Source organism: Talpa occidentalis, unplaced genomic scaffold (genome assembly GCF_014898055.3).
Source record: "Talpa occidentalis isolate TD23 unplaced genomic scaffold, MPIMG_talOcc4v2.1 talOcc4.11, whole genome shotgun sequence".
Classification (NCBI taxonomy): Eukaryota; Metazoa; Chordata; class Mammalia; order Eulipotyphla; family Talpidae; genus Talpa; species Talpa occidentalis.
In genome coordinates this window covers 12,770,630-12,795,786 of record NW_023601104.1, presented here as the reverse complement: position 1 = coordinate 12,795,786, position 25,157 = coordinate 12,770,630, and the positions used below count along the sequence as shown (strand labels likewise).

At 41.6% G+C, this 25,157-nt stretch overlaps 2 protein-coding genes across 7 annotated transcripts in view; one reads left to right on the top strand and one right to left on the bottom strand.

The window, feature by feature from the left end:
- Window positions 1-25,157, top strand: part of TP53BP1 (tumor protein p53 binding protein 1) — a 115,370-nt gene that overhangs the window by 40,799 nt on the left and 49,414 nt on the right. For 3 of the 6 annotated variants that reach the window (XM_054701048.1, XM_037502341.2, XM_037502342.2), the window contains exons 1-7: window positions 574-694; window positions 1,770-1,928; window positions 2,510-2,636; window positions 8,828-8,994; window positions 10,261-10,387; window positions 12,435-12,526; window positions 16,898-17,097. In XM_054701048.1, the coding sequence (XP_054557023.1) occupies window positions 580-694; window positions 1,770-1,928; window positions 2,510-2,636; window positions 8,828-8,994; window positions 10,261-10,387; window positions 12,435-12,526; window positions 16,898-17,097 (987 nt within the window). In that variant the 5' untranslated portion in view covers window positions 574-579. Of the gene's footprint in view, window positions 1-573; window positions 695-1,769; window positions 1,929-2,509; window positions 2,637-8,827; window positions 8,995-9,919; window positions 9,952-10,260; window positions 10,388-12,434; window positions 12,527-16,897; window positions 17,098-25,157 lie in introns of those variants that run through there. The other 3 variants (XM_037502343.2, XM_054701055.1, XM_054701054.1) reach the window with 3 other exon arrangements.
- On the bottom strand, window positions 10,630-11,551 carry LOC119238551 (40S ribosomal protein S2-like). Its single transcript, XM_037502345.2, has one exon. The coding sequence runs from the start codon at window positions 11,529-11,531 to the stop codon at window positions 10,662-10,664; it is 870 nt and encodes a 289-aa protein (XP_037358242.1). The 5' UTR covers window positions 11,532-11,551; the 3' UTR covers window positions 10,630-10,661.

Genomic DNA, 25,157 nt, shown 5'->3' with positions numbered 1-25,157 from the left:
AAATATTAATTACATAATATTAATAATAGAGTTCATATTTCCCTGTGAAGAGGAGACTTTTTTTAATCCAGGATCAATTCCAAGTTTATGCACTAGCCTTGGTTATTTAAAAACATTTTACTGACTGCAAATATTCCATTTTAAGGAATTACTAATCAGTAACCTAGACCAGGCTTATAGGTTGTTTTTAGTAACAGTAAATTTTGAGATGTTTTTACAAGGATCTCCCACATTTCAAATTCTTACAGTTAAAATTACTGGGATTACTGTGTGTTTTTTATTTTATTTTTAAATCTAATTACTTTATTTAAAAAATGTTTATTTTTATACAAGAGCTGGGTACAGGCCAGAGGCGCGAAGGGTGATAAGATTCACCAAAGGAGCAGAACAGGCAAACAACGAAAAACACTGCTGAGGGGAACAGTGGGAGCGACAGGAGAGGTCTGCTGCGCCATGTGGGTCACCTCTCTCAAATTTGCTGAAGATGCGATTGTATGTGGGGAGTAACCATAAAATCAAAGGAAATATCCAATTTGTCTGGAAATACATGATGTCTTTTCTTTGTATAGTGTTCTGGGAATGTCAGTGCAACCTGTTCCTTCTGCTCGGGAAGAGAAGGAAGAAGAGATAGAAGAAAGAGAGGAAAAGGAAGAAGATATTCCAGATGATACCACACATTCCCTTGGTGCTGAAGGTAGTCTTATGCCTTTTTCAGTATAGTAGATTGTGTTAACAGTCTCTTCACTAGGAGCATGCAGATACTTAAATGTTTCCTTTTTATTAGATCATAGACTTCTTATGATGAATTGAGAGTAGTCATTAAAATTTGCTAGTGGTCTTAAGCTATTATACCTAATTTGGTGTTCAGGAACCTGTAGCTAATTGGATAGTCCCTTTTCTACATATTGACTTACATTCCTTTCATGTTCATTTGTGTTTAAAATATTTTGGGCATATATATTTTGTGGTTGGAAGAAGTCTGAATTGCTGCTGTTTATATCTTCAGAAAGTAGACATAGTTCATTAATATTCGATGCTTGTAAGATTTTAATAGTATGAAAGTGTTTTCCTTCATTACACTTTTTTTTTTTAAAGATTTATTTATTTATGCATACAAGAGCTGGGGTACAGGCCAGAGGTGCATGGGGTGAGAGGATTCACCAGAGATAGAGTGGGGAACAGAAAGGCAGATGACTGAAATACACTGCTGGGGGGAGCAGCGGGCGAGTCAGGAGAGGTCTGCTGTGCCATGTGGGTGCTCCCTGGCTGGGGGTTGAACTGGTGCTGCAGCGGCTGCGGAAAGCCTCCCAAGTTGTGTCTTAACCCCTTGCACCACCAGGGAGGCCCCATTACACTTTTTTTTTTTTTAAATTTATTTATTCATACAAGAACTGGGATACAGCCAGAGGTGCGGGGGTGGGGGGAGACGGACAGTGAGAGGATTCACTAGAGACAGAGTGGGGAGCAGAAAAGGCAGATCTACTGAAATACACTGCTGAGGGGAGCAGCAGGTGAGACAGGAGATGTCTGCTGTGCCATGTGGGTCAGCTCCCTGGCCAGGGATAGCTTGATAGTGCTGAGACTTTAACCTCTGTGCCACCAGGGAGGCCCTCAGTTCTCTTATTCTTGATTGTATTTTGAAAAATTTTGAGGGGCAGGAAATATTTTGAAGTGAAGGACTGAACATGACCCTTTTTTGCTAAGGACAGTTGCTTGTACAGTGTATAATGTGGGATAACACATCTAATTTCTTGAGAGTTTGTTCCTAGATCCTGCCTCATCACAGTTGGGCTTTGGAGTTCTGGAGCTTTCCCAGAGCCAGGATATTGAAGAACATGCTGTGCCATATGAAGTGAACAAAGAGCGTCTACAGTCAGTAACCACAAACTCTGGTTATACCAGACTATCTGATGTGGATGCTAATATTGGTATGAAACATGTTTTGTGGCATTTGGGGTTGTTTAAAAGCATTTTTCTCCCATATTAGAGCTAGTTATTTTTCAATTTATTTTATAACTATGTAAGTTAATATAACGTTAGCTGATATAGAAAGGTTGCACAGCTATCTGGTAAATAGCCAGTTGATGGCTTGCAAGTTGAACTTTTTTAAGTGGTTATATTCCTTTCTGGAGTGATGCCTGTATAAATTTTCAAATTGGACTTCTTTGTATATTAAAGTTCTTTTTTTTTAAAGATTTATTTATTTATGCATACGAAAACTGGGGTATAGGCCAGAGAGGAGGGTGGGTGAGAGGATTCACCAGAGACAGAGTGGGGAACAGAACAGCCGGATTGACTGAAGTACACTGCTGAGGGGAGCAGCGGGAGAGTCAGGAGAGGCCTGCTGCGCCATGTTGGTTGCTCCTTGGCTGGCCAGGGATCAAACTCGTGCGGCAGTGGCTGCGGATAGCTTCAGGTTGTGTCTTAACCCCTTGCACCACCAGGGAGGCCCTGTATTAAAGTTATTTCTATTTAAATACCTCTTTCCTGTTTCTTTTAAAATTTCAAGCAATTAAACACGAACAGTCCAATGAAGCTATCCCAGTGGCAGAACCACCCAACAAAGATGTCCCTGTGGCAGCACAACCCAGTAAGGATGTAAATACAGTAGAGGAGAAAAGCCCCCTGCCTGCACGGTAAGCCAGATTCTTTCTGGAAAGTATTTATGAATTTCTGCCTATAAGGTTATACCAATTTCACTTTGCCAGGTGGAAATGTTTTTAGAAATTATTGATTTTTTTTTTTTCCCCCTTATACTGGGCATATTTCTGGTCTAATAGAAACACTATTTGTGAATACTCATTGTGTCCTCATCTTTTTTTTTTTTTTTTTTTTTTTTTTTTTTTGTCCCAACAAATGCTTTTACCTATTTTTGTGTAGACGATCTAGGGTATAGGCCAGTGGTCTGTCAGGGGGGCGGAGAGAGGATTCACTAGAGACAGAGTGGGGAGCACAGCAAGTGGATTTATTGAAATACACTGCTGAGGGAAGCGGTGGGTGAAATGGGAGATGTCCGCTGTGCCATATGTGGGCTAGCTCCCTGGCTAGAGATCAGACTCAGGCCATTGCAGTGATACCTCTGAGACTTAATCCCTGTGCCACCGGGGAGGCCCTGTGTCCTCATCTGTAGGATTATTAGGAAGCCATTTTATTGCTGCTGTAATAAGCATGACTCCTTACTGTTTGGTTGCCACACCTGTCTGATCTTAGTCTGCAGAGTTTCTTTCTGTGGGAGGTCTTCCTAGCTCCTCTAATATTCAGAAGAGACATGTAAATACTAAATTTTTTTTTTTTTTTTTTTTTTTGTGGGACCCTCGCTGGCAGCCAGGGAACGAACCAGCGCTGCAGAGGCTGCGGGCAGCCTCGCAGCCCAGTGCTCAACCGCTGCGCCACCAGGGGAGGCCGTATATTTTTATTCTTTAAAGATTTATTTATGCATATAAGAACTCGGGTACAGGCCAGAGGTGTGGGAGGGTGAGAGGATTCACCAGAGACAAAGTGGGGAACGGAACAGGAGGATTGACTGAAATACTCTGCTGTGAGTGTTATAGGACAGGGAGAGGGGCAGCCCAAACCCCGGAAACCTGCCTATTCTAAATGGGTTCTGCCATCTGCCGCATCAACACAAAACATAGGAGACTTTAATGGGAAGGAACTTTAATAAAACTAGGAAACAATACAGGTAAGTCAAAGAGTCTAGTTTCTAAATGAAGCACCCAAAGTTACCCGTCCCCTCATGGGTAAAAGTCCATCCATATGGGATCGGCCCAGAGCAAGGCCCCAAAGCCTGCCACAAGTCTAAAGCATCTTCCAGTGGGGACCCACAGAAAAGGATCAGAAACTACCAGACAAACACGGAAGGAAAAGAGCAAAATCAACATCAAGATAAAAGCTGCCATGGTCACCTCTCCACGGGTCTCACCCACATCTGTGTCACCCAGTCCACGACCAAAAGACAAGCTCAGTTTCTTCACGTGTCTCTAGGCTCCATGCACCTCCCTCCTCCAGGTCTCCTGGCTCCATCCTGCTTCCTTCCTCAGTCTCTTCTGCAGCTTCTCCTCTTCCTGCTCAGCTCCACCCTCCCTTGGGTGGGGCAGGGAACCTCCCCCTTTCCTGGGGACCACCCTGTTGCAATCCCCCCTTTTAATTTTTATTCCACCATATCTATGGTGGCACAGATCTCAGGGTGTAGTCTTAGGAGACAGTCTTTTTTTAGGGTTACAATGTGTGTAAGAGAAGCAACAATTAGTCAGCAGCATTGTCTATGAATGTCCAGTATGACAGTTTTCCATTCTGAAAAATAGTCCATTATACCAGCCAAAAGAAAAAAAAAATTGGAGCGTTAGCTAAAACAAGACAGAAAATATATCAAAATCACAGGGAAAAAATGTTAAAATGGTTCAACTTATGCAAAAACGAATTCTCTCAACCTTGATCCCAAACTTTAACAGCATAGCAAAAGTTTGCAAATTAAATCTACTTTTAAACCATTTTTCCTATTTTTGCATAAAATCACAGGGCAGAAATAACTAATAGCAATTTTTAGCTGGCTTTGTTGAAATACTCCATATAGGATCAGAGTGAACCATTGGCATCCAGTAGATGTAGGCTTTAGGTACAAAGTTGGTCTCATCAGACTCCACCTGGGCTTTCCTCTTCTCGAGGGTACCAAGGCATTTTCGTTGGCCGGGTTGTCCAGTCCTGCCAATGGAGGCAAGCTTCCTCACCTTCTTTGGAGGTCTCTGGAACCCTACAAACAAGGCAAACAGGTTCTCCTCTTCTTGGTTCAGCTCTTTTTCAACTTTCTGGAAGAACTCCACACAAAGCCACACAATCAAACTCGCGTCCAATTTTTTTGTTAAAACAGATAAAATCCCTATGGAAGTTATGCAAAAACAGACTCTAAGATAAGTAGCAAAAATTACTACCTCTATTTGTATGCTGTGTTGGTTTTAAGGGGAGAGAAAATGTGACGAGTTAGCTTTGCTGGAAAAAAAATTGCAACCTTGCTGCAGATTCTGGTTACTCAAAACAAAACAAAACAAAAAAAACTTTGTGGATTCAGGACAAAATGCATGAAAAAATTACAAAGAAAACTTGTAAATGTCAGGTGTATTTCCAGGTCTATTCAGTCCTTTGTAGGAAAGTTTTTACTCTAAAAAGTTCCATCAATAGGAATCTGTTGAGACCTTTTCTCCCTATATTTTCAGAAACAATTCCTGTAGATATTAAACAATTGAAGTATACAATATTACAAGGTGACAATCTACATACATACCAGATACTGAGAGGTTTTTTGTATACACATTTTAGAAAACTACTGTTAACATTTTTGTACATACCAAAGTTTTACCATTTTCCCAAGTGACAATGCTTCCCTTCCAGTTTTACTTCATTAGGTAAAAGCCAAATAGAACAAATTCATCTAATGCCTTCCCAGGAGGAAAGGGAGAAACTTTGTGGAGTGTCTCAGGAGCTCTACTGAGGTTCCACAAAATTTCCTTGCATCAGTCAAATGACAGGCTACCAAATTTGTACTTGAATTTAGATTTCTGGGAAGCTTTGCTATAAATATTAGAAAATTAGCAGAAACAACAATATTCAATCTCTATGAAGGCACCGGCTTAATTCAGTAGCACAATGTTGACAATCAAACCATAACTTTTTTATTTTTATCATAACTGGAGACTTTTTTTTTTCAACGTCTATGGGCACCATGTATACCAATTTGTCGATCACTGGAGGTCAAGACAGACACAAGGACATACAGACATACAACGTATAGACAAAGACAGTTTTTTTTTTAGTTATGCCACGTAGAATATGTTATGTAACTGCAGTTTTACTCCATAGGCTCAGAAAAAAAATATCAAAGTCCAAAAAAAATGTGGAGTGTTGCTGGCAGAAAAATTTCCAGTTGTCATCCTGCAAACCTAAGACTTTGGAAATAGGAAGGAAAAGTTTTATTAATCACAAGAGTTCCATGACCTTGTTTATCACCTTAGGGTTTTCAGTGTTGAAGACTTTTTATTAGAAGTCAATCCTGGGGTATTCTGTACAGCAACTGAAAGAATAAAAGTAACAGTTAACTTTTAAGCAAAAGGAGTCATCTCTTGTTAGCCACCAAGCAGGCACTCCTTGGGTTTCCTGGAATAGAACCCGAAAAAGCAAAATCAAAATATCAGTAATTAACTTTCAATTAAAAGGAGTCATCTCCTTCTGTTAGCCACTCTGGGACAGAAGCTGAAAGAGCAGATTAAACATCTAAGCACAAATTACACCTCCCCCACACTAGGGAGGGACAACAACAACACAGGTATGAAAACCTGGTATAGTTACATGATGCACCCTAAAGAGTGCTTTCCATAACAGACCTTCCTCAGTAGGAAGCAGAAACTTAGAATCTTGTCTTACACCAGCAATTGAACAAATCCAGGATTCAAAATGGCAAACATGCCCAAAACAAATTGTGTAGACAAAATTCACAGCAGCAAATCCTTTCAGACTCAGACAAAATCTTGTTAATTTTTCTGATCCAGACTTTGCAAAAATTCAAGTTATCTCCAAGAATCCATCAAGGATACCAGCAATTACCAGTTACTGCTTAAGGCTACTCTTTCCTTAACACCCAGGCATACATTTGCTAATTTAAACACCACTGCTTCACAATTGGCTGGCAAAATGCATCAGGCAAAGAGCAGGAAGTAGCCAAAGACAAAGCTACATACCACTGAAGAAACATTATTGCCTTTAGAAATGCTAATGAGACAGCAGAGATTACAAAAAGAAAGAAAAAAAAGTTCCAAAGTCCTAGCAACAAGAACCTCTGAATTTTACAAGAGCACGCCAAGTGGCCTCAGACACCATCTTTGATCTGGCCACATGGTCCAATGTACTGCCTAATCTTTTGAGTAAAACTGGCACAGAAAAAATTTCCACAAATTAAAATCTCTTAGCAAGTCACTACAAACAAATTACACACAAACACACAGAATCTTCACAAAGCCCAAGCCAGTTTTTCAACAGCAAATCGACATATGAAACAAACACACTAGAGAAACCAAAAATCACATTTGCGCTTATGGTAGCCAGTGCCATAGGGAAGCCCAATTTCCCCATGGGGCTGACTAACCACGGATGGCTCTGTCCTAAATCATGTTGGACGCCAAATCTGTTATAGGACAGGGAGAGGGGCAGCCCAAACCCCGCAAACCTGCCTATTCTAAATGGGTTCGGCCATCCGCCGCATCAACACAAAACACATGAGAGTAATGGGAAGGATCTTTAATAAAACTAGGAAACAATACAGGAAAGGCAAAGAGTCTAGTTTCTAAATGAAGCACCCAAAGTTACCCGTCCCCTCGTGGGTAAAAGTCCATCCATATGGGATCGGCCCAGAACAAGGCCCCAAAGCCTGCTACAAGTCTAAAGCATCTTCCAGTGGGGACCCACAGAAAAGGGTCACAAACAACCGGACAAGCCCGGAAGGAAAAGAGCAAAATCAACATCAAGATAAAAGCTGCCATTGTCACCTCCCCACAGGTCTCACCCACATCTGTGTCACCCAGTCCACGACCAAAAGACAAGCGTAGTTTCTTTACTTGTCTCTGGGCTCCACGCGCCTCCTCCAGGTCTCCTGGCTCCATCCTGCTTCCTTCCTCAGTCTCTTCTGCAGCTTCTCCTCTTCCTGCTCAGCTCCACCCTCCCTTGGGTGGGGCAGGGAACCTCCCCCTTTCCTGGGGACCACCCTGTTGCATGAGGAGCAGCAGATGAGGCAGGAGAGGTCTGCACCATGTAGGTAGCTCCCTGCCTGGGGATCGACCTCATGCTGCAGTGGCTGTGGGTAGCTATCTTCACAGTTCTGTGATTGTGAAGTTCCAACCCCTTGCGCCATCAGGGAGACCCAATAGTATATTTAAAATTCCACTGTTTCTGTACTTGGGCACACAGATTGTTCTGGGTCCTTAGGTATCCTGAATCTGGTATTTTATGCAGGGATGCAGTCTTTTTCCAAGTTCATTAGGTTCCAAACCTGGTAGAAATTGCGCAGATACCTCTACTTGGCCTGTGGTGATTGTTTATGCAAAACAGGATCACTTGTGGTCAACACCTCAAATTTAGTTGTGGCAGAGGAAATGTGGAATTCTTCCAATTTGGGGAGGGGGAATGAATAAACATTCAGTATTGTTTTTGTTGTACTTATTTCAGTAGAAACTGGGGAGTGAGCAGAGTTGACTATCAAGAGAAGTCTCTAGTGAAAAACAGGCTGACTTTTTAGGCTTTTCTTTCAGAAATTGCATCCTAGCTAATTTTGCTCTTTTATTTACTCTGGGGAGGGGTAGAGTAGAGCACCTAAGTATCTGGAAAGGGGCCACCGAAGGATGTGTTCACATGACTAGTATTGGTGCCTTGATTTGGGCCCTAGGGTGGATAGATGAAATGGAAAAGGCGAGCAGAAGCTAATGTGTGGTATTAGCGCAGAGGATAACTGACATTGTGGTCTGGGTCAGAATCCTTCATGCACATTTAGATAATATATATGTAACAGAAATCCTTAAACACTCATCGGAAATGCAGCACAGCAGGAAGCAGAGTTGAAAAAGAGAGATTACTATGTGAGAGACTGAAAACAGGCTTTGAAATGGGCCCTGGGCTTTGTATTATTATTTAGAGTAGGTTATTTCATTTTCAGTAGTAATGTAGATTAGAGCTACTGGCATTTTTGAAATTATTAAAGAAAAATATAAAACAGGTAAAGCTCTTTAGTTTAAAGCTGAAAGCATTTGAACTTAGCAGTTTTATTCTCCTGGTGATATGAATTTCTTAGATCAGAGGACCTGCCTTCTAGTCCCAAAGTATCTCTTGCTGCTGTGGAAACAAAAGAACAAATACCTGCTCGAGAACTTGTGGAAAGTGGAATGGAGATTCAGAAGTCACCAGAGCCTGAGGTTTTATCAACTCAGGAAGATTTGTTTGACGAGAGCAATAAAACAGGTACAAAGAGCAGTTAATTGCTACAGCCCCTCTCCTCCAAAGATCTAAAATTTTATTTCTAGATTATGGTTTAAGTTAGAAGGCACTTTATAGGTGTGTAGACTTGATGGTGATTTAGAAGAAAAATATATTTCTAGCTGATTAGAGAGAAGGGCCTCGTAGGAATGATTACTTCTTAACATTTTAACATCATTTTTTCTCTTTTGGAAATGGAGAATTGTGGAATATTAGCTAATGACAGAATAAATTTAACACTACAGATAGTAGCTATTTCTATCATAAGTCTTCAGATATTAGATACAGTAATTCAGTGTTTTTCATAATCACTTGGGTAGCATTTACTTTCTCATCAGTTGATTCATCTACCACAAATAGGAAGTTATGGCCTAGCAGAAAGTACATAAAATTTAGACTAGAAAGTTGCTTGTTTTCATTTTGTTAGCCGCCATCAGTCCCCCCCTCAGAACCCAAAAGCTTCAGTAATAATCTGTAATACAATGTGTTGATTGTAAGGAGGGGAAAAAAGGTTATATTCCTTTTATTGTGCTGTGAATATAGGTTGCAGTGCAGTACATTGAGATAGTCACCAAGAAACCTTTTTCGGTCTCTCAGTAAAGCTATAGGTCATTTGAGGAATTCTTTTATGTTTAGGATTAAAACAGCTGCTACTCTATCTATTGCTAAGGAGATGGGACCAACAGGAGACTTTTTATAGTATAAATCAGTAATGGCTGCTTACTAAAGCATTAGCATTTTCTGTCTCCTTTTGAGAGGGTCCAAGTTCTAATCTTGAAAATTGCTGCATTCGTATTATCAGGTGTCATGCGCATTGTTTTGACTTCTCCCATCTGCATCATGGCATGAGCTTTACTTCACCTTAGGTAGACCTTGGAATAAAAGGCTCGCTTGCTGTTTTATAATAGAAGCTTCACAAGAAAGAAGAGCAGCCAAGCAGAGGTATAAGGATTCTGACTTTTCCTCTACAAGCTTTGATCATGACAGAAAGGACTAAGGAATTCTTTTTGTCAATTCTTTATTAAAACTGTAATTTAGTAGGGAGGGGGGTGTTTAATGTTAGTGTGGCATTCCATTAATTGTCATGTAGTTAGAAAAACAGTTTCTGCTCTCTTGAACGTGGTTGGAAACGTGATTATTAGTCTTTTCACAGTATTGAGGTTTTTTGTTTTTTGGTTTTTTTTTTTGGCAACTCAGTAATGTCAGTCCAAGAAGTAAATGGATCTAGAATATCTTTCTTTTTTTCAATAGCTTCTGACGGTTATTCTACTCCTTTGAGGGAAGAAGGTGTGTGTTCTCTGGCTTCTACACCGGCTACCACTCTGCACCTCCTGCAGCTCTCTGGTCAGCGGTCGCTTGTTCAAGAGAGTCTTTCCACGTGAGTAACCTTAAGGTAGTTTGTGCCAAGGAAACATGTTCCTAAGGGTTTTAAACTGAGATTGAAAGAGGTAAATTACCTGTTAGTCCAGAATTCTTTTTGAAATCAAGAGGCTGACTGTAGGTGTCAGAATTTAGGGGATGAGAACTTAGAGGAACTGTTGAAGGCAGGTAGAGCTGCTTCTACATTTGAAAGTTTTATTTATTTATTTTTTATTTTATTTTATTTTTTTTTTGGGGGGCGTAATTCACTTTATTTCCTGGTATAAACTCTACTATGTGGTGGCCACAGCTGGCGCCTGGGTTCTCTGCACAGAGACTCTTGTGTGGGTCTTCACCAGGTGGTCAGTGAATTCCTGGTAAGGAGACTTGGTGAACACGGTCTCTTTCCAGAGGTCGGGAGTGAGATAGCTGTAGGTCTTGGAGATGGCATCAAAGGTGGCCTTGGCAAAATTGCCCAGGGTGGCGGTGCAGCCCCTGGCCGAGGTGTAGCAGTCATCGATACCGGCCATCATCAACAGCTTCTTGGGCACAGGCGCAGATACGATGCCAGTGCCCCTGGGGGCGGGGATGAGGCGCACCAGCACAGAGCCACAGCGGCCAGTCACCTTGCAAGGGACGGTGTGGGGCTTGCCGATCTTGTTCCCCCAGTAGCCTCGCCGCACAGGGGCGATGGAGAGCTTAGCCAGGATGATGGCACCGCGGATAGTGGTGGCTACCTCCTTGGAGCATTTAACGCCCAAACCAACATGTCCGTTGTAGTCCCCAATGGCCACAAACGCCTTGAATCTGGTGCGCTGCCCGGCGCGGGTCTGCTTCTGCAAGGGCATGATCTTCAAAACCTCGTCCTTGAAGGACGGCCCCAGGAAGAAGTCAATGATCTCGGATTCCTTGATGGGCAGGGAGAAGAGGTAGATCTCCTCCAGCGACTTGATCTTCATGTCCTTGACCAGGCGGCCCAGCTTGGTGACGGGGATCCACTCCTTGTCCTCGGCCTTGCCTCCGCGAGCCCCGCGGCCGCGGCCCCGCCCCCGGCCGCGACCCCAGGGCCCACTGCCGAAGCCTCCGCAGAAGCCACCGCGGCCTCCCATTCCAGGGCCCCCCGGGCCTCCGGGCCCTCCCGCAGCACCAGCGTCGTCCGCCATTTGGTGTGTTCGCGGAGAAGAAGCTACATTTGAAAGTTTTAGAATAGTAACCCGAAGTTTTCACTTGGGAAGAAATTATCCAGTTTCATAGACTGAAACACCCCAGAACAACCATTCTGCTCCTCTATTTTATTAGCAGTTCTCTCCAATTTATAGCATGAGGTGGAGAAGAGGTTATATTAGAGTTGAATCTTGGGTTTCTTCCCTCCTCCACATCCAAGTTGGGTTTCTTTATCTGTGGTAGGGCAAAGAAGTTTGCTTTTTGAAAAGTTTTAATAAAAAATGCATCATCTTGGGCCTCCCTGGTGGTGCAGGGGTTAAAGTCCGAGTGCTATCAAGCTACTGCCTGCCACTGTGGCATGAGTTCGATCCCTGGCCAGAGAGCTGACTCACATGGTGCAGCAGACCTCTCCTGTCTTGCCCGCTGCGCCCCTCAGCAGTGTATTTCAGTAGATCTGCTTGTTCTGCACCCCACTCTGTCTCTGGTGAATCCTTTCACCGCCTGCAGCTCCGGCCTTCACCCCGTTCTTGTATGCATCAATAAACAGAAATAAATCTTAAAAAAAATGCATCATCTTTACATATTAGGTAAAAAAAAAATGGAATAGATTTTTTGTTTCAAGCCTGCAAATGAATCATCTCTGGCCATTTACTTTCTCATAATCATATGGCTTTATCCTTTTTTTTTTAAAAAAAAAAGCAACTCTTAATTTGGATCTGCCTGGTGTGAGAAGTAATAATTGAATTAGTCATGATTCTTCTGCCAGCCTTATGTAGTTGAAAAAAATGCTAATAAGTTTTTGTCTAAATTACTTAGATATTTTCTCTATTAAAAAGTAAAAACAAATACAGAAATGCAAAACTGTGGCTATAGAAAATAACATGTAATTCTCTCATGTCAAGGAATTCCTCAGATCTTGTCGCTCCTTCCCCGGATGGTTTGCGATCTACCCCTTTTATTGTTCCTAGCAGTCCCACAGAAGAAGGAAGAAAAGGTGAGCTCTTTTGATCTATCTTAGAACTCAGATTAGAAGTGGTGCAACATTTCTTTTGTCTTTCCAAATGTACTGTTGATATGTTGGAACATTGTGACCTAAACTGTTCAATGGGACCCATGTCTAACAGAGTTGTGGCCTAATGTAAAATGCTCTTAGTTCTTTGCTGTTCTAGCACTGAGTATTCTGAGAAGTCTGTATTATTGGCTTCATTTTTTAAAAGACCTAGAGATAAATTATGTTTTTAAAAGTTGAACTCAGTGAATTTGTATAGTAAAAAACTGGGTTTATTGCTAATGTCCTAGTAGTTTCCAGCAATATGTTAGCATGTTGCTTGTGAGTGGGAACTAAAAATTGTTATTTGCTCTTTATAGGTTCTTTTACTTTGTTAAAACAGAATAGGAGCCAGAGAGGCTAGGAACAGCTGGTAGAAATTTTGATTTCTTCCTCTTTTGATGACCTAGTAATAGTGGTTTTAATAGTTGTTCACAAGAAAACGTTCATCTTTACTTACCTAAAAAAAAAGATAATTTATCTCATTAGCTTTTGCTCTGTTCTCTCTCCTATCCAGTCATTCAAGATATTTCTAAATTCCTACTACTTCTACAAGCCTTTTTCAACAAATCCTGTGATTTTTCTCCTCTTCATTCTTGCAAATACCAATAATGGTACAATAACTACTATTTATTGAATACTTAGTATGTGCCAGGAACTGTGTCAATACGTGATTTTTGTCTCCTGTTTTCCACTTGGAATCATATATTTAAGTACCTTTTCATCAATGGTACATGTAGGCTGCTACAAATACTGTCTATTATATTTTAGATTTAATGTATTTTCTTACTATGTGCATAACTGCTTGCTGGAGTATGTATGTTTTTTGCATTTATTTTTGCTTTTTCTCTAACATCATTAAGTTAAAACCTCATTACATGTGCACTTCTTTTTCATTGAGTCCTCAAAACAATCCTTAAGATGTAGGTATATACTTTCATCTACACTTTACAGATGAAGAAATGAAGGCACATGGAAGTTTCACAACTTTAAGTCAAAGACAGGTTTTTAACTCAGGCCTTCAGAGCCTGTGTTCTTTTTTTTTTTTTTTAAAAAAGATTTATTTATTTATACATACAAGAAGTGGCGTACAGGCCAGAGATGGGGGGGTGGTGAGAGGGTTTACCAGAGACTGAGGAACAGAAAAGGCAGATCGACTAAAATACGCTGCTGAGGGGAGCAGTGGGTGAGTCAGGAGAGGTCTGTTGCGCCATGTGGGTATCTTCCTGGCCGGGGATTGAACTCATGCTGCAGAGACTGCAGACAGCTTCTTAGGTTGTGTCTTAACCCCTTGTGCCACCAGGGAGGCCCAGAGTCTGTGTTCTTTCTTGTCATGTATATGCCTCCTCTGATATCCTAGTGCCTTTGAGTGATGTATATGATATAGATTAAACTGCTTTTCAGGTGTATTAAATCCGTAACAAAAATTTAGGCTTAGAATTTCTTCTGCTACAAAGTTTGTTTCTGCCTGTTTTCTCTTGAATCAGCAGTATGGACTAATGTAATTTTAAACATAGCATGCTTAGTGATACCTTTATTAAATAACAAAGTATAAAAGTGAATCCACTATAAAAAAATCTGTTAACGCAAATTGTGTGGTTTGTACTTACAACTTTTTCTTTTATCTGTAATATGGACATTGAAGAGTCAATTACATTAAAAATGCTTTCTCCCTGATTGTAAAAATAATTAATACTCATTGAGGAAAGTTAGGAAAGTAACGAGAAGAAAATAAAAATCACCCATGATACCACAATCCAGATACAATTTTAATTAGTGTTTGGATATGTTTCCTTTCAGAATGTTTTCTATGCATAAATATAAAGATCCCAACTGTGTAAAGATACATGTAATGTATATGATGTACTGTTTTGTTTTTTATTTCTTCATGTAACATATTCCCTTAATTGTATTTTTTAATGTATTTTAGCAAGCTTATAGGAACAGCATAGAAGACAGACATTAAAAACATATTTGCGGACCTCCCCGGTGGCGCAGCGGTTGAGCGCTGGGTTGCGAAGCTGCCTGCAACCTCTGCAGCCGGTTCAATCCCCGGCTGCTCCCCGGCCACCGGAGGAGGGTCCCGCATGGCGCGCAGACCTCTCCTGCCGCCCGCTGCTCCCCTCAGCAGTGTCCTTCGGTCCTTCTGCCTGCTCTGCTCCCCGCTCTGGCTCTGGTGAATTCTCTCACCCTCCCGCGCTTCTGACTGTACCCAGTGCATGTATAAACCAAACAAACAAATAATAAATAAATAAATAAGACATGCCTCTAGAAAATTAAAAAAAAAAAAAAAAAAACAGGAACACGGCTGGTTCATTTAAAAAAAAAACATATTTGCATGTTTTCATAGCATGCACTATACTTTCAGAAAATTACAGTGAATGTAATTTTTATCATATTATTGTATGATAAAAATGCTTCAAATATCATTTAGTTGAGTAGAAAATTTACTTGTTTTTTAAAAAATCCAAACACTGGCAACGGGTTTATATATAAGTTGAACTGCTGGGGCCTCCTTGTGGTGCAGGGGGTTAAGCGTCAGCCCTATCCTCAGCTACTGCAGCATGAGTTTGATCCCTGGCCAGGAGGTGACCCACATGACGCAGCAGATCTCTCCTGTCTCGCCCGCTACTCCCCTTAGCAGTGTATTTCAGTCAATCTGCGTGTTCTGCTCTCCACTCTGTCTCTGGTGGCTCTTCTCACCCCCCCCCCACCTCTGGCTTGCACCCCAGAGATTTAAAAAAAAAACAAAAAGATGAACTGCTAAAACTTGTTCATTGAAACATTTTGACTTGAATTAATGCTTCATAGCCCCACATTTCCATTTAAAATTCATATACTAATGAAAATGGGAAAGTGTCAATACGTGATTTTTGTCTTCTATTTTCCTCTTGGAATCATATACTTAAGTACCTTTTCCCCAGAGGTACACATCGGCTGTTGCAAATACTGTCTATTGTATTTTAGATTTAATATATTTGCTTACTATGTGCATAACTGTTTGCTGGAGTATATATGCTTTTTGCATTTATTTTTGCTTTTTCTCTAACATCATTAAGTTAAAACCTTTTAACATGTACTACATATAACAGAGTTGTTAATAAATGCTTTGTCACGGAAAGAAAGATCAAAAGATAACAATGAAAATAAACACAGATGTGGTAGTGTAATAAAGGTCTGCAGCACCAGATCCTGAACTTAGAACTAGACTAGAATGTGACATTGAGGCCAAGCTAAGTAGCAAGGATGAGAGTTGTGAGTTATAGGGAAAAACTCAATAGCATAGGGAGTTTGTGAGAGTGGTCTAGAGGAAGTCTCTGTGAGATCAGTTTGTTAGATTGGGGGAAAAAGGGTAGATAAGCACATAGCTTACTAGCTAGGCTAGCTCTGAGAAAGATCTTAATAGCCTGTAGGTGGGTAGTGTACTATGGAAAGTAGTGTTTTATTTTTTTTTTTAAAGATTTATTTATGCATACAAGAACTGGGGTACAGGCCAGAGGTGTGGGGGTGAGAGGATTCACCAGAGACAGAGCGGGGAACAGAACAGGCAGACTGACTGAAATACACTGCTGAGGGGAGCAGTGGGCGAGACAAGAGAGGTCTGCTGCGCCATGTGGGTATCTCCCTGGCGGGGACTTGAACTCGTGCTGCGGTGGCTGCCGATAGCTTCATAGGTTGCGTCTTAACCCCTTGTGCCACCAGGGAGGCCCAGTGTTTTATGTTTTGTGTTCCCTCCTGAACAGTTTCTTAGGAGTAGTGTCTTATACTTAGTTCTTTGATAAATAAGTGTTAATGGCATCGATGGATTTCTTTTCCTTTATTTGTTCTGGCTGTCATTCCATTACTCTGCACTTAGCAGTTGTTAATGCAAATGTAATCATTTTATAAATTTGTAAATATTTTCTTGTTCATTGCCATTTAAGATCTCTGGTATAGTATGATGATGGTTAAATTAGGTGCCTTTAATCTGGTTATTCCTGAGCAAAATGTGAAAATCTAAACTATCACCAGGAAATGGGCTCAGAGGTTCCCAGTTAATTTAACATTTCATATCTTGGGTGGGTAGTCTCAGATGAGCCCTGTTTTAATCTATATCTAAATATTTGAGGAATGTGGACCTCCCTCCACTCAGTGGAAGAAACTGTTACTAGGTTTCCAGAATTTAGTCTACTATTTTAATCCATCAGCTTTTCTGGAAATTAAGCCACTGTTATGCTTTTTAGGTTCTGTAATATAATTTTTTTTTAGTAATAAGGGAACATTAGTAGTATTGAGAAGTGCTTATTTCTCAATTTATTTTCCCCTGTTTTAAACCAGATGAGCCAATGGATATGTCAGTGTTATCTGAAGGAAGGGGAGAGTCTTTTCAGAAGAAACTCCAACCAATAGAGGTAGAAAATCCTCCTCTTCCCTCTGAGCCCACTATATCACCACAAGCCTCAACACCAGTATCTCAGAGCACACCAGTCTTCACTCCTGGGTCACTTTCTGTCCCATCCCAGCCTGAATTTTCTCATGTGAGTATTGTAGAGTTTTTTTCTTCTAACAGTTTTTTTTTTTGAAACAACTTTATTGAGGTACAATTGATAAACCATGAAATTTACCCATTTGAAGTTTACCGTTAGTGACATTTTTAGTAAATTTGCAAGTGTTATCACAGTTCAGTTTTTCCCTACTCATTATGAGTTTTATTTTTACTTTTTCAGTTCAGTATAAAAATCTCTTTTGTAGTGGTAAACTACATATAATATTAAATATACCTTCTTAACTGTGTAGTAGTGTTAAGTATATTCACATTTTTGTACAGTGTCTAGAGCTACTTACTTCTCATATAACTCAAATTGTATACATAATATAATTCCTCATTCCCTCCTTTCCCTAGGCCCTGGAGTTCTTTCTGTCCTGACACAATTGAGTTTTAGAACATTTTCAGAGTCACCAAAACCTTAATCTACTTGGTATGCGTGACATCTTTAAAGTTTTTATAAATGTTACTACAAAATTGAAATCAGCATTAATCATTAGTCTACCTTAGCACAACCTCTACTGTTGTTTTTGTCTTTTCACATACCTACTTGTAAAATTTTTTTCTCATTTTTTTTCTATTTGTGCTAAATACAGTTTCAGTCATAACAGTTGAAAACAGTGGTTTTCTTTTTGGTGACTTTTTTTTATTGGTTTATACACTGTATATGCTTTAAGGAAATAGGTGCACACCTCTTCAGATGTGTTACCCTACCACACTTGCCACCAAAGCAACCATAATTCCCCACTGTAGGCCTTTGGGCCCTCTCCCCACTTTATTCCTCACCTCTAGCCCCTTCCCTCTAGTACTGTAAATTCTGCAGTCATATATTTAGGATTTTTGATTTGGTTTTGTCTGTTCCTTTGTTTTTGTTTGTTTACATTCCACATGAGTGAAGTTGTCTGGTATTTGTCTTTCTCCTTCTGACTTATTTCAGTTAGCATTATCCCCTTAATTCCATCTGTGTCACAAATGGCAAGATATCATCTCTTTATGCTGAGTAGTATTCCATTGTGAATTCCAGTGTACCATAGCTTCTTTATCCTCTTATCTGTTCTTAGGCACTTAGGTTATTTTCATTACTTGGCTGTTACAAATAGTGCTGCAGTGAACACAGGAATGTGTATATCCTTTTGTTTTATTTTTAAAAATTTATTTATACAAGCACTGGGTACAGTCAGAAGCGCGGGAGGGTGAGAGAATTCACCAGAGCCAGAGCGGGGAGCAGAACAGACAGACGGACGAAATACACTGCTGAGGAGAGTAGCGGGCGCGGCAGGAGAGGTCTGTTGTGCCATGTGGGATCCTTCTTGGTGGCCAGGGATCGAACCCGGCTCTGTAGAGGCTGCGGGCAGCTTCGCAGCCTGGCACTCAACCACTCACCACCAGGGGAGGCCCTGTGTATATCCTTTTGAATTAGTGCTTTTGCTTTCTTTGCACCTCAGAAATACCAAGGAATGGAATTGCTGGATCATAGGATACATCTATTTTTAATATTTTGAGGAACCCCCATATGGTTTTCCATAGGGACTAGACCAGCCTGCAGTCCCACCAGCAGTGTATGACGGTTCCTTTTTCTCTACCCTCTCACCAATATTTGTTGTTTCTAGCTTTCTTGTATGTGCCATTCTCGTGGGAGTGAAGTGGTATCTCATTGTGGTTTTGATTTGCATTTCTACCTAATTTTTTAAAAAAGTGGAGTTGTTTGTGGTGAACATACAACTTGAATTTTCTTTTTCCAGTTAACATCATCTCAGAATGTTTTTTATTTATGTTTTAAAGATTTATTTATACAAGCACTGGGTACAGTCAGAAGTGCGGGAGGGTGAGAGAATTCACCAGAGCGGGGAACAGAACAGGCAGACTGACGAAGTACACTGCTGAGGGGAGCAGTGGGCGCAGCTGGGGATCGAACCCGTGCTGCAGAGGTTTCGGGCAGCTTCACGCCCAGCACTCAACCACTGCGCCACCAGGGGAGGCCCTCAGGATGCTTTTTAAATGTTGCATAGTCTTCATATATTTTCAAAAGTTGTGTGATATTTTTGAGTGGACATTAATAATTTAATCAATCCTGTTCTGAATGCATCAAGATGGTTTTTGTTGTTTATTTTTATTTTTTTAAAAGATTTATTTATTTATGCATGCAAGAACTGGGGTACGGGCCAGACGTGTGGCGGGTGAGAGGATTCACCAGAGACAGTGGGGAGCAGAACAGGCAGATTTACTGAAATACACTGCTTATGGGAGCAGCGGGCAAGAAAGGAGAAGTCTGTGCCATATGGGAATCTCCCTGGCCGGCCCGGGATCAAACTCGTGGTACAGAGGCTGAGGGTAGCTTCATAGTGCTATGCTTAACCCCTTGCGCCACCAGGGAGACCCGGTTTTTATTTTTTAAATAACAAGTTAATTTTCTTCTAAAAGCAAGGAAAAAAAAATCTCTTGTACAATTAAAAAACTTTTTTTTGAAAACTGAAATGCAGATTTCATTCATAGTGAATTGAACGTCCTCAACTAAACCTGAATGACTATATGTTCAGTCTAACAAGAGTAGTCTTTCTGTTCTTGTAAGGCCTTACTGATAAAATTGTTTTAATGTTTTTTTTAAAGATTTTTTTATTTATGCATATAAGAACTGGGGTGTGGGCTTCCCCGGTGGCGCAGTGGTTGAGCGCTGGGTTGCAAAGCTGCCCGCAGCCTCTGCAGCGCCAGTTCGATCCCCTGCTGCTGGGTGAGGGTCCCATATGGCGCACAGACCTCTCCTGCTGCCCGCTGCTCCCCTGAGCAGTGTACTTTGTCACTCTGCCTGTTCTACTCCCCGCTCTGGCTCTGGTGAATTCTCTCACCCTCCTGCACCTCTGACTGTACCCAGTGCTTAGATAGATAGATAGATAGATAGATAGATAGATAGATAGATAGATAGATAGATAGATAGGATAGATAGAACTGGGGTGTAAGTCAGAGGTGTGGGTGGGTGGGTAAAGAGGAGTCACCAGAAAGAGTGGGGAGCAGAATAGGCAGATCTACTGAAATACACTGCTGAGGGGAGCAGTGGGTGAGGCAGGAGAGGTCTGCTGCACCATGTGGGTTAGCTCCCTGACTGGAGATCGAACTCGTGCTGCAGTGGTTGGCAATAGCTTGATGGAACTGTCTTTAATCCCTGTGCCACCAGGGAGGCCCTGTTTTAATGTTTTTGGGAGAGCTTCTTTCATGTCTTTCAGTTTGCAGGTTTTGTAGCAAAAGTTTATATTTAAAATGATTGGTAGGGGCTTCCCCGGTGGCGCAGCGGTTGAGCGCTGAGTTGCGAAGCTGCCAGCAGCCTCTGTAGCTCCGGTTCGATCCCTGTCCACCGGGTGAGGGTCTCACATGGCATGCAGACCTCTCCTGCCGCCCGATGCTCCCCTTCAGCAGTGTACTTCGTCACTCTGCCTGCTCTGCTCTCCGCTCTGACTCTGGTGAATTCTCTCACCCTCCTGTGCTTCTGACTGTACCCAGTGCTTGCATAAATAAATAAATAAATAAATCTTTAAAAAAAAAAAAAAAAAAGGTAAAAGTTCCTCTTTAAAAAAAAAATAATAAAATGAATGGTAATGAAATATACCATAAATTTAGTGGGGAGGAGTTAGTGAGAATAAACATATGTAATTGCTATCTGGAGTTATAGAAGTTGTATTTTGTTGAAAAATTGTTTAATTCAAATCACTAGAACAGTTTGATAGTCATTAAGAATAAGGACTCTAGGGCCTCCCCGGTGGCGCAGCGGTTGAGCGCTGGGTTGCGAAGATGCCCGCGGCCTCTGCGGCGCCTGTTCGATCCCCGGCTGCTCCCCGGCCACCGGAGAAGAGTCCCGCATGGCGCGCAGACCTCTCCTGCCGCCCGCTGCTCCCCTCAGCAGTGTACTTCGGTCCTTCTGCCTGCTCTGCTCCCCGCTCTGGCTCTGGTGAATTCTCTTACCCTCCCGCGCTTCTGACTGTACCCAGTGCATGTATAAACAAGCAAGCAAACAAACAAACAAATAAATAAATAATACATGCCTCTTAAAAAAAAAAAAAATAAGGACTCTAGAGTCAGCTTGTTGGACTTATTCCTGGCCCTGCCATTACTACTTTTATTACCATTTTAAACATGGAGATATTGATACTATCTACCTCATAGGTAGTTGTGAAGGTTAGTTGGGTTATAGCTATCTAAAGAGCCTAGAATAGTGCCTTGCACATGGTAAGCACTGCATCAGGATTAGCTATTGTAGGCAGTGAAGGGAAGATTTCTAGAAATGAAGTGAATATTCAACCACCATATATCTTTTTCTTTAGTTTTTATGTTTCTATCAAAGTTACACATGAGTATACATAGTTTAGGAATGAGCAGTGACCCATAGTACTGAGAAGAATTTTTCAGGAAAAACAGCTGATACTAAGTGATATTAAAGAGACCAAGCAAGACTTTTTTTTTTTAAAGATTTATTTTTTATTATTTTAAAAAATATTTACTTATACAAGCACTGGGTACAATCAGAAGCGCGGAAGGGTGAGAGAATTCACCAGAGCGGGGAACAGAACAGGCAGACCAACAAAGTACACTGCTGAGGGGAGCAGCAGGCGTGGTAGGAGAGGTCTGTCGCACCATGTGGGACCCTCGCCAGCGGCCCGGGATAGAACCGGTGCTGCGGAGGCTGTGGGCAGCTTGGCAGCTCAGCGCTCAACGTGCTGCGCCGCCAGGGGAGGCCATATTTATTTATACAAGAACCGGGGTACAGGCCAGATGCGTGGGAGGGTGAGAGGATTCATCAGAGACAGAGCGGGGAAGAGAACAGGCAGACCTACAAAATACACTGCTGAGCGGAGCAGCGGGTGCGACAGGAGAGGTCTGCTGTGCCATGTGGGACCCTTGCAGGCCGTGATCGAACCGGTGCTGCAGAGGCTGCAGACAGCTTCACAGTGTGGCATTCAACCGCCTGTGCCACCAGGGGAGGCCCAAACAAGACTTTTATGGAAATGTATATTTTTGCAAAAGGTCTCCCTACCAGTATGGCTGCTTGGCCACAAAGGGAGAACTGACTTCTTTAAAAAACAAGGCAGGCACTATTGAAGAAATTGATTCACCTCAAACATTTACCAAAGCTCTTCAGAGGTAGGTATAAAACCAGCAATGAAAATTTGGGGGAGAGAGGAGGAAACTGAGACAAATGAGTGATGCTAACCATAGTTCAGAAGTCCCTGAAACCTGTGGTGACGCTAGTCAGATTTCTTTGCACTTCATTTTAAGATGTCTTAGCCAGTATAGTCGCTTTTCCCCCATAAGGCAAGGTGGCTGATGTTTGTCAACATCAAGGAATTTCTCTTGGGAACCTAGAGGACGTCTCCAAAATTAGAAGGGAAAGGTTTTTCCCCCGATATCAGTCCAGCATTGGAGACATTCTATTAGTGACAAACAGTTCTAAAAACATAGCTTAAAAAGTAAAACAAAATTCTGCATTTTTATAAACATTGATAAAAGATAGTATTTCAAACTCTTCAGTCACTAGAAGTGCACTGTTATCAAATAATGCACATGATTCACTTGGCATCTCCAGCACCGTCAGCTTTATGGGCCTGGCCTGTTTAGGCATCTCCATTTTCTCCAGGGTTATTTCTCTCTGTGCCAGCATCAGCTTTACCCCTTATCCCTTTGCTTCCTTTCATTCCCAGGTCCTTTTTTAGTCTTGGGCTCTGGCTTTGGAGGAGCAGATTTAGCAGATAACCTCGCAGGACTTCTCTCGTTCATCCTTCACTTTGACATCTTCTTCACCTTTCTCTGGTGCTAGACACGGGGAGGCAGGTGCACATGGGCTTCGGTCAGTCAGGGATCATCCTCATCTCTTGTTTGTACTTCTCCCATAAATTCTTTTTTTAAATATTTATTTATGCATACAAGAACTCTGGGGTACAGGTCCGAGGTGTGGGGGCGGTGAGAGGATTCACCAGAGAGACAGAGTGGGGAGCAGAACAGGCAGACTGACAGAAATACACTGCTGAGGGGAGGAGTGGGCGAGATAGGAGAGGTCTGCTGCACCATGTGGGTAGCTCCCTGGCCGAGGATCGAACTCATGCTGCAGAGGCTGCGGTTAGCTTCATAGGTTGCTTCTTAACCTCTTGCGCCACCAGGGAGACCCAATCCAATGACTTTTAATACATTTACAAATTTGTACATTTTCTCACTGTCTAATTTTGAACATTTTTTTTTTTTTTCTGCAGCCTTCAACCCTCCTAAGCCCTTTGACCATTAGCAGTCACCCCCAACCTTAGTCAACCGCAAATTCATTTTCTGTTTCTATAGATGTATTTAACTATTCTGGGCATTTCATATGAATGAAATTGTATAATATATAGTCTTTTGTGATAATTTTCTTTCATTTGGCAGTGTTTTCACAGTTCATTTATATTGTAGCATGTATCAGAACTTAATTCCTTTATTCTGAACACTGTTACCTTCTATGTAGATACCACATTCTAGTCCATTCTCTATCAGATGTTTGTGGTGTTTCCCTTTTTGGCTATTGTGAACAATGCTGTGTACATTGGTGCACAGGTTTTTGTGTAGATATGTATTTTTTCATATATACCTAAGTATGCAATTGCCAAGTTCAGTCATCTTTTAACCCTTTTCTGAGGTCTTACTTTCTACTCTTGGGTTTATAACTTTTTTTTTTTAAAGATTTGTTTATTTATACAAGAACTGGAATACATGCCAGAGGCGGGGTTGGGGGTGGGGAGGTGTGAGAGGATTCATCAGAGACAGAGCAGGGAACAAAACAGGCAGACTGACGAAATACACTGCTGAGGGGAGCAGCGGGCGCTACAGGAGAGGTCTGCAGCTCCATGTGGGACCCTCACCAGCCGGCAGGGATGGAACCAGCGATGCAGAATCTTTGGACAGCTTCACAGCGGGGTGCTCAACCGTCTGGGCCACTAGGGGAGGCCCTCTTTTTTTTTTTTTTTTTTAATATTCATACAAGAATTGGGGTAAGGCCAGAGGTGCTGGGGGAGAGGGCGTGGGAGGATTCACCAGAGACAGAGTGGGGAGCAGAGCAGTGGATTGAGTGAAATACATGGCTGAGGGGAGCAGCGGGCAAGACAGGTGAGGTCTGCTGTGCCATGTGGGTAGCTCCCTGGCTGGGGATTGAACTCGTGCTGCAGGACTGTGGATAGCTTCACAGTGCTGTGCTTAACCCTTTGCCCCACCAGGGAGCCGGGTTTCTAATTTCTAAACTATTTTTTCTCTGAATGTTCTCTCCCCACTCCCTTTTTAGAAGAAAATAGCATTTTTACTCATTTTGTGGATGTGTTTTATTTCTTTGAAGATAATAATAGTTTTTTCATTAAGTTTTCTCCTCCCTAGAACAGACTTTCTTTATTCAGATAGATTTTAGTTTTATTTTTCTTGTTGTTGACAAATGAGAGGCTCTCTTCGGTGTCTGATAATCCTTGGTTGTCTGCTTTAAGAGTGAAATACCAGAAAACTGATTAGAAGTTCTGAGCTAGTGCTTGTGTTTCTAGGATTCAGTGTAGTGTTATCTGGTTGGCCGTTTTGTAAGGACTCTCCTAATGTCAGTGTCTTCATGTGTCTTGGTTTGGTCAGTTTCCCCCCCAAATAGTCCCCTGTCTGTTGACTGTCATTGTTCTAGAAAGTCTGTTGATGAAAGATGACTGGGGGTATTGGGAGGCAGATGCAGATTCCATTCAATATGTAAATTTTCATTTAACCTCCCTGTTTTCATTATGCTACTTTTCTGTGCCTCTTGTCTGCCAGTTTAGGACACACTATTTTACTCTTTTCAGGGCAGAGAAGGTGAGGGAGAGCTGGAAATTGAGCTGCTCAATAAGTTTCTAACCGGCCTTTCTATTTATAGCCCCACCCTCACCATGACTTCCAAATACCTGACTCTGCTGCCAAATCCTGAATCTTTTTTGGGAGATGGTGGTTCTATGGTATAATTTGGATTGCTTCTTGGCTTTCTCCATTGCTTTTTTTTAAGTCTGCTAAATAGATGACCACTCTTTCAAAAGTTTGTTGCAG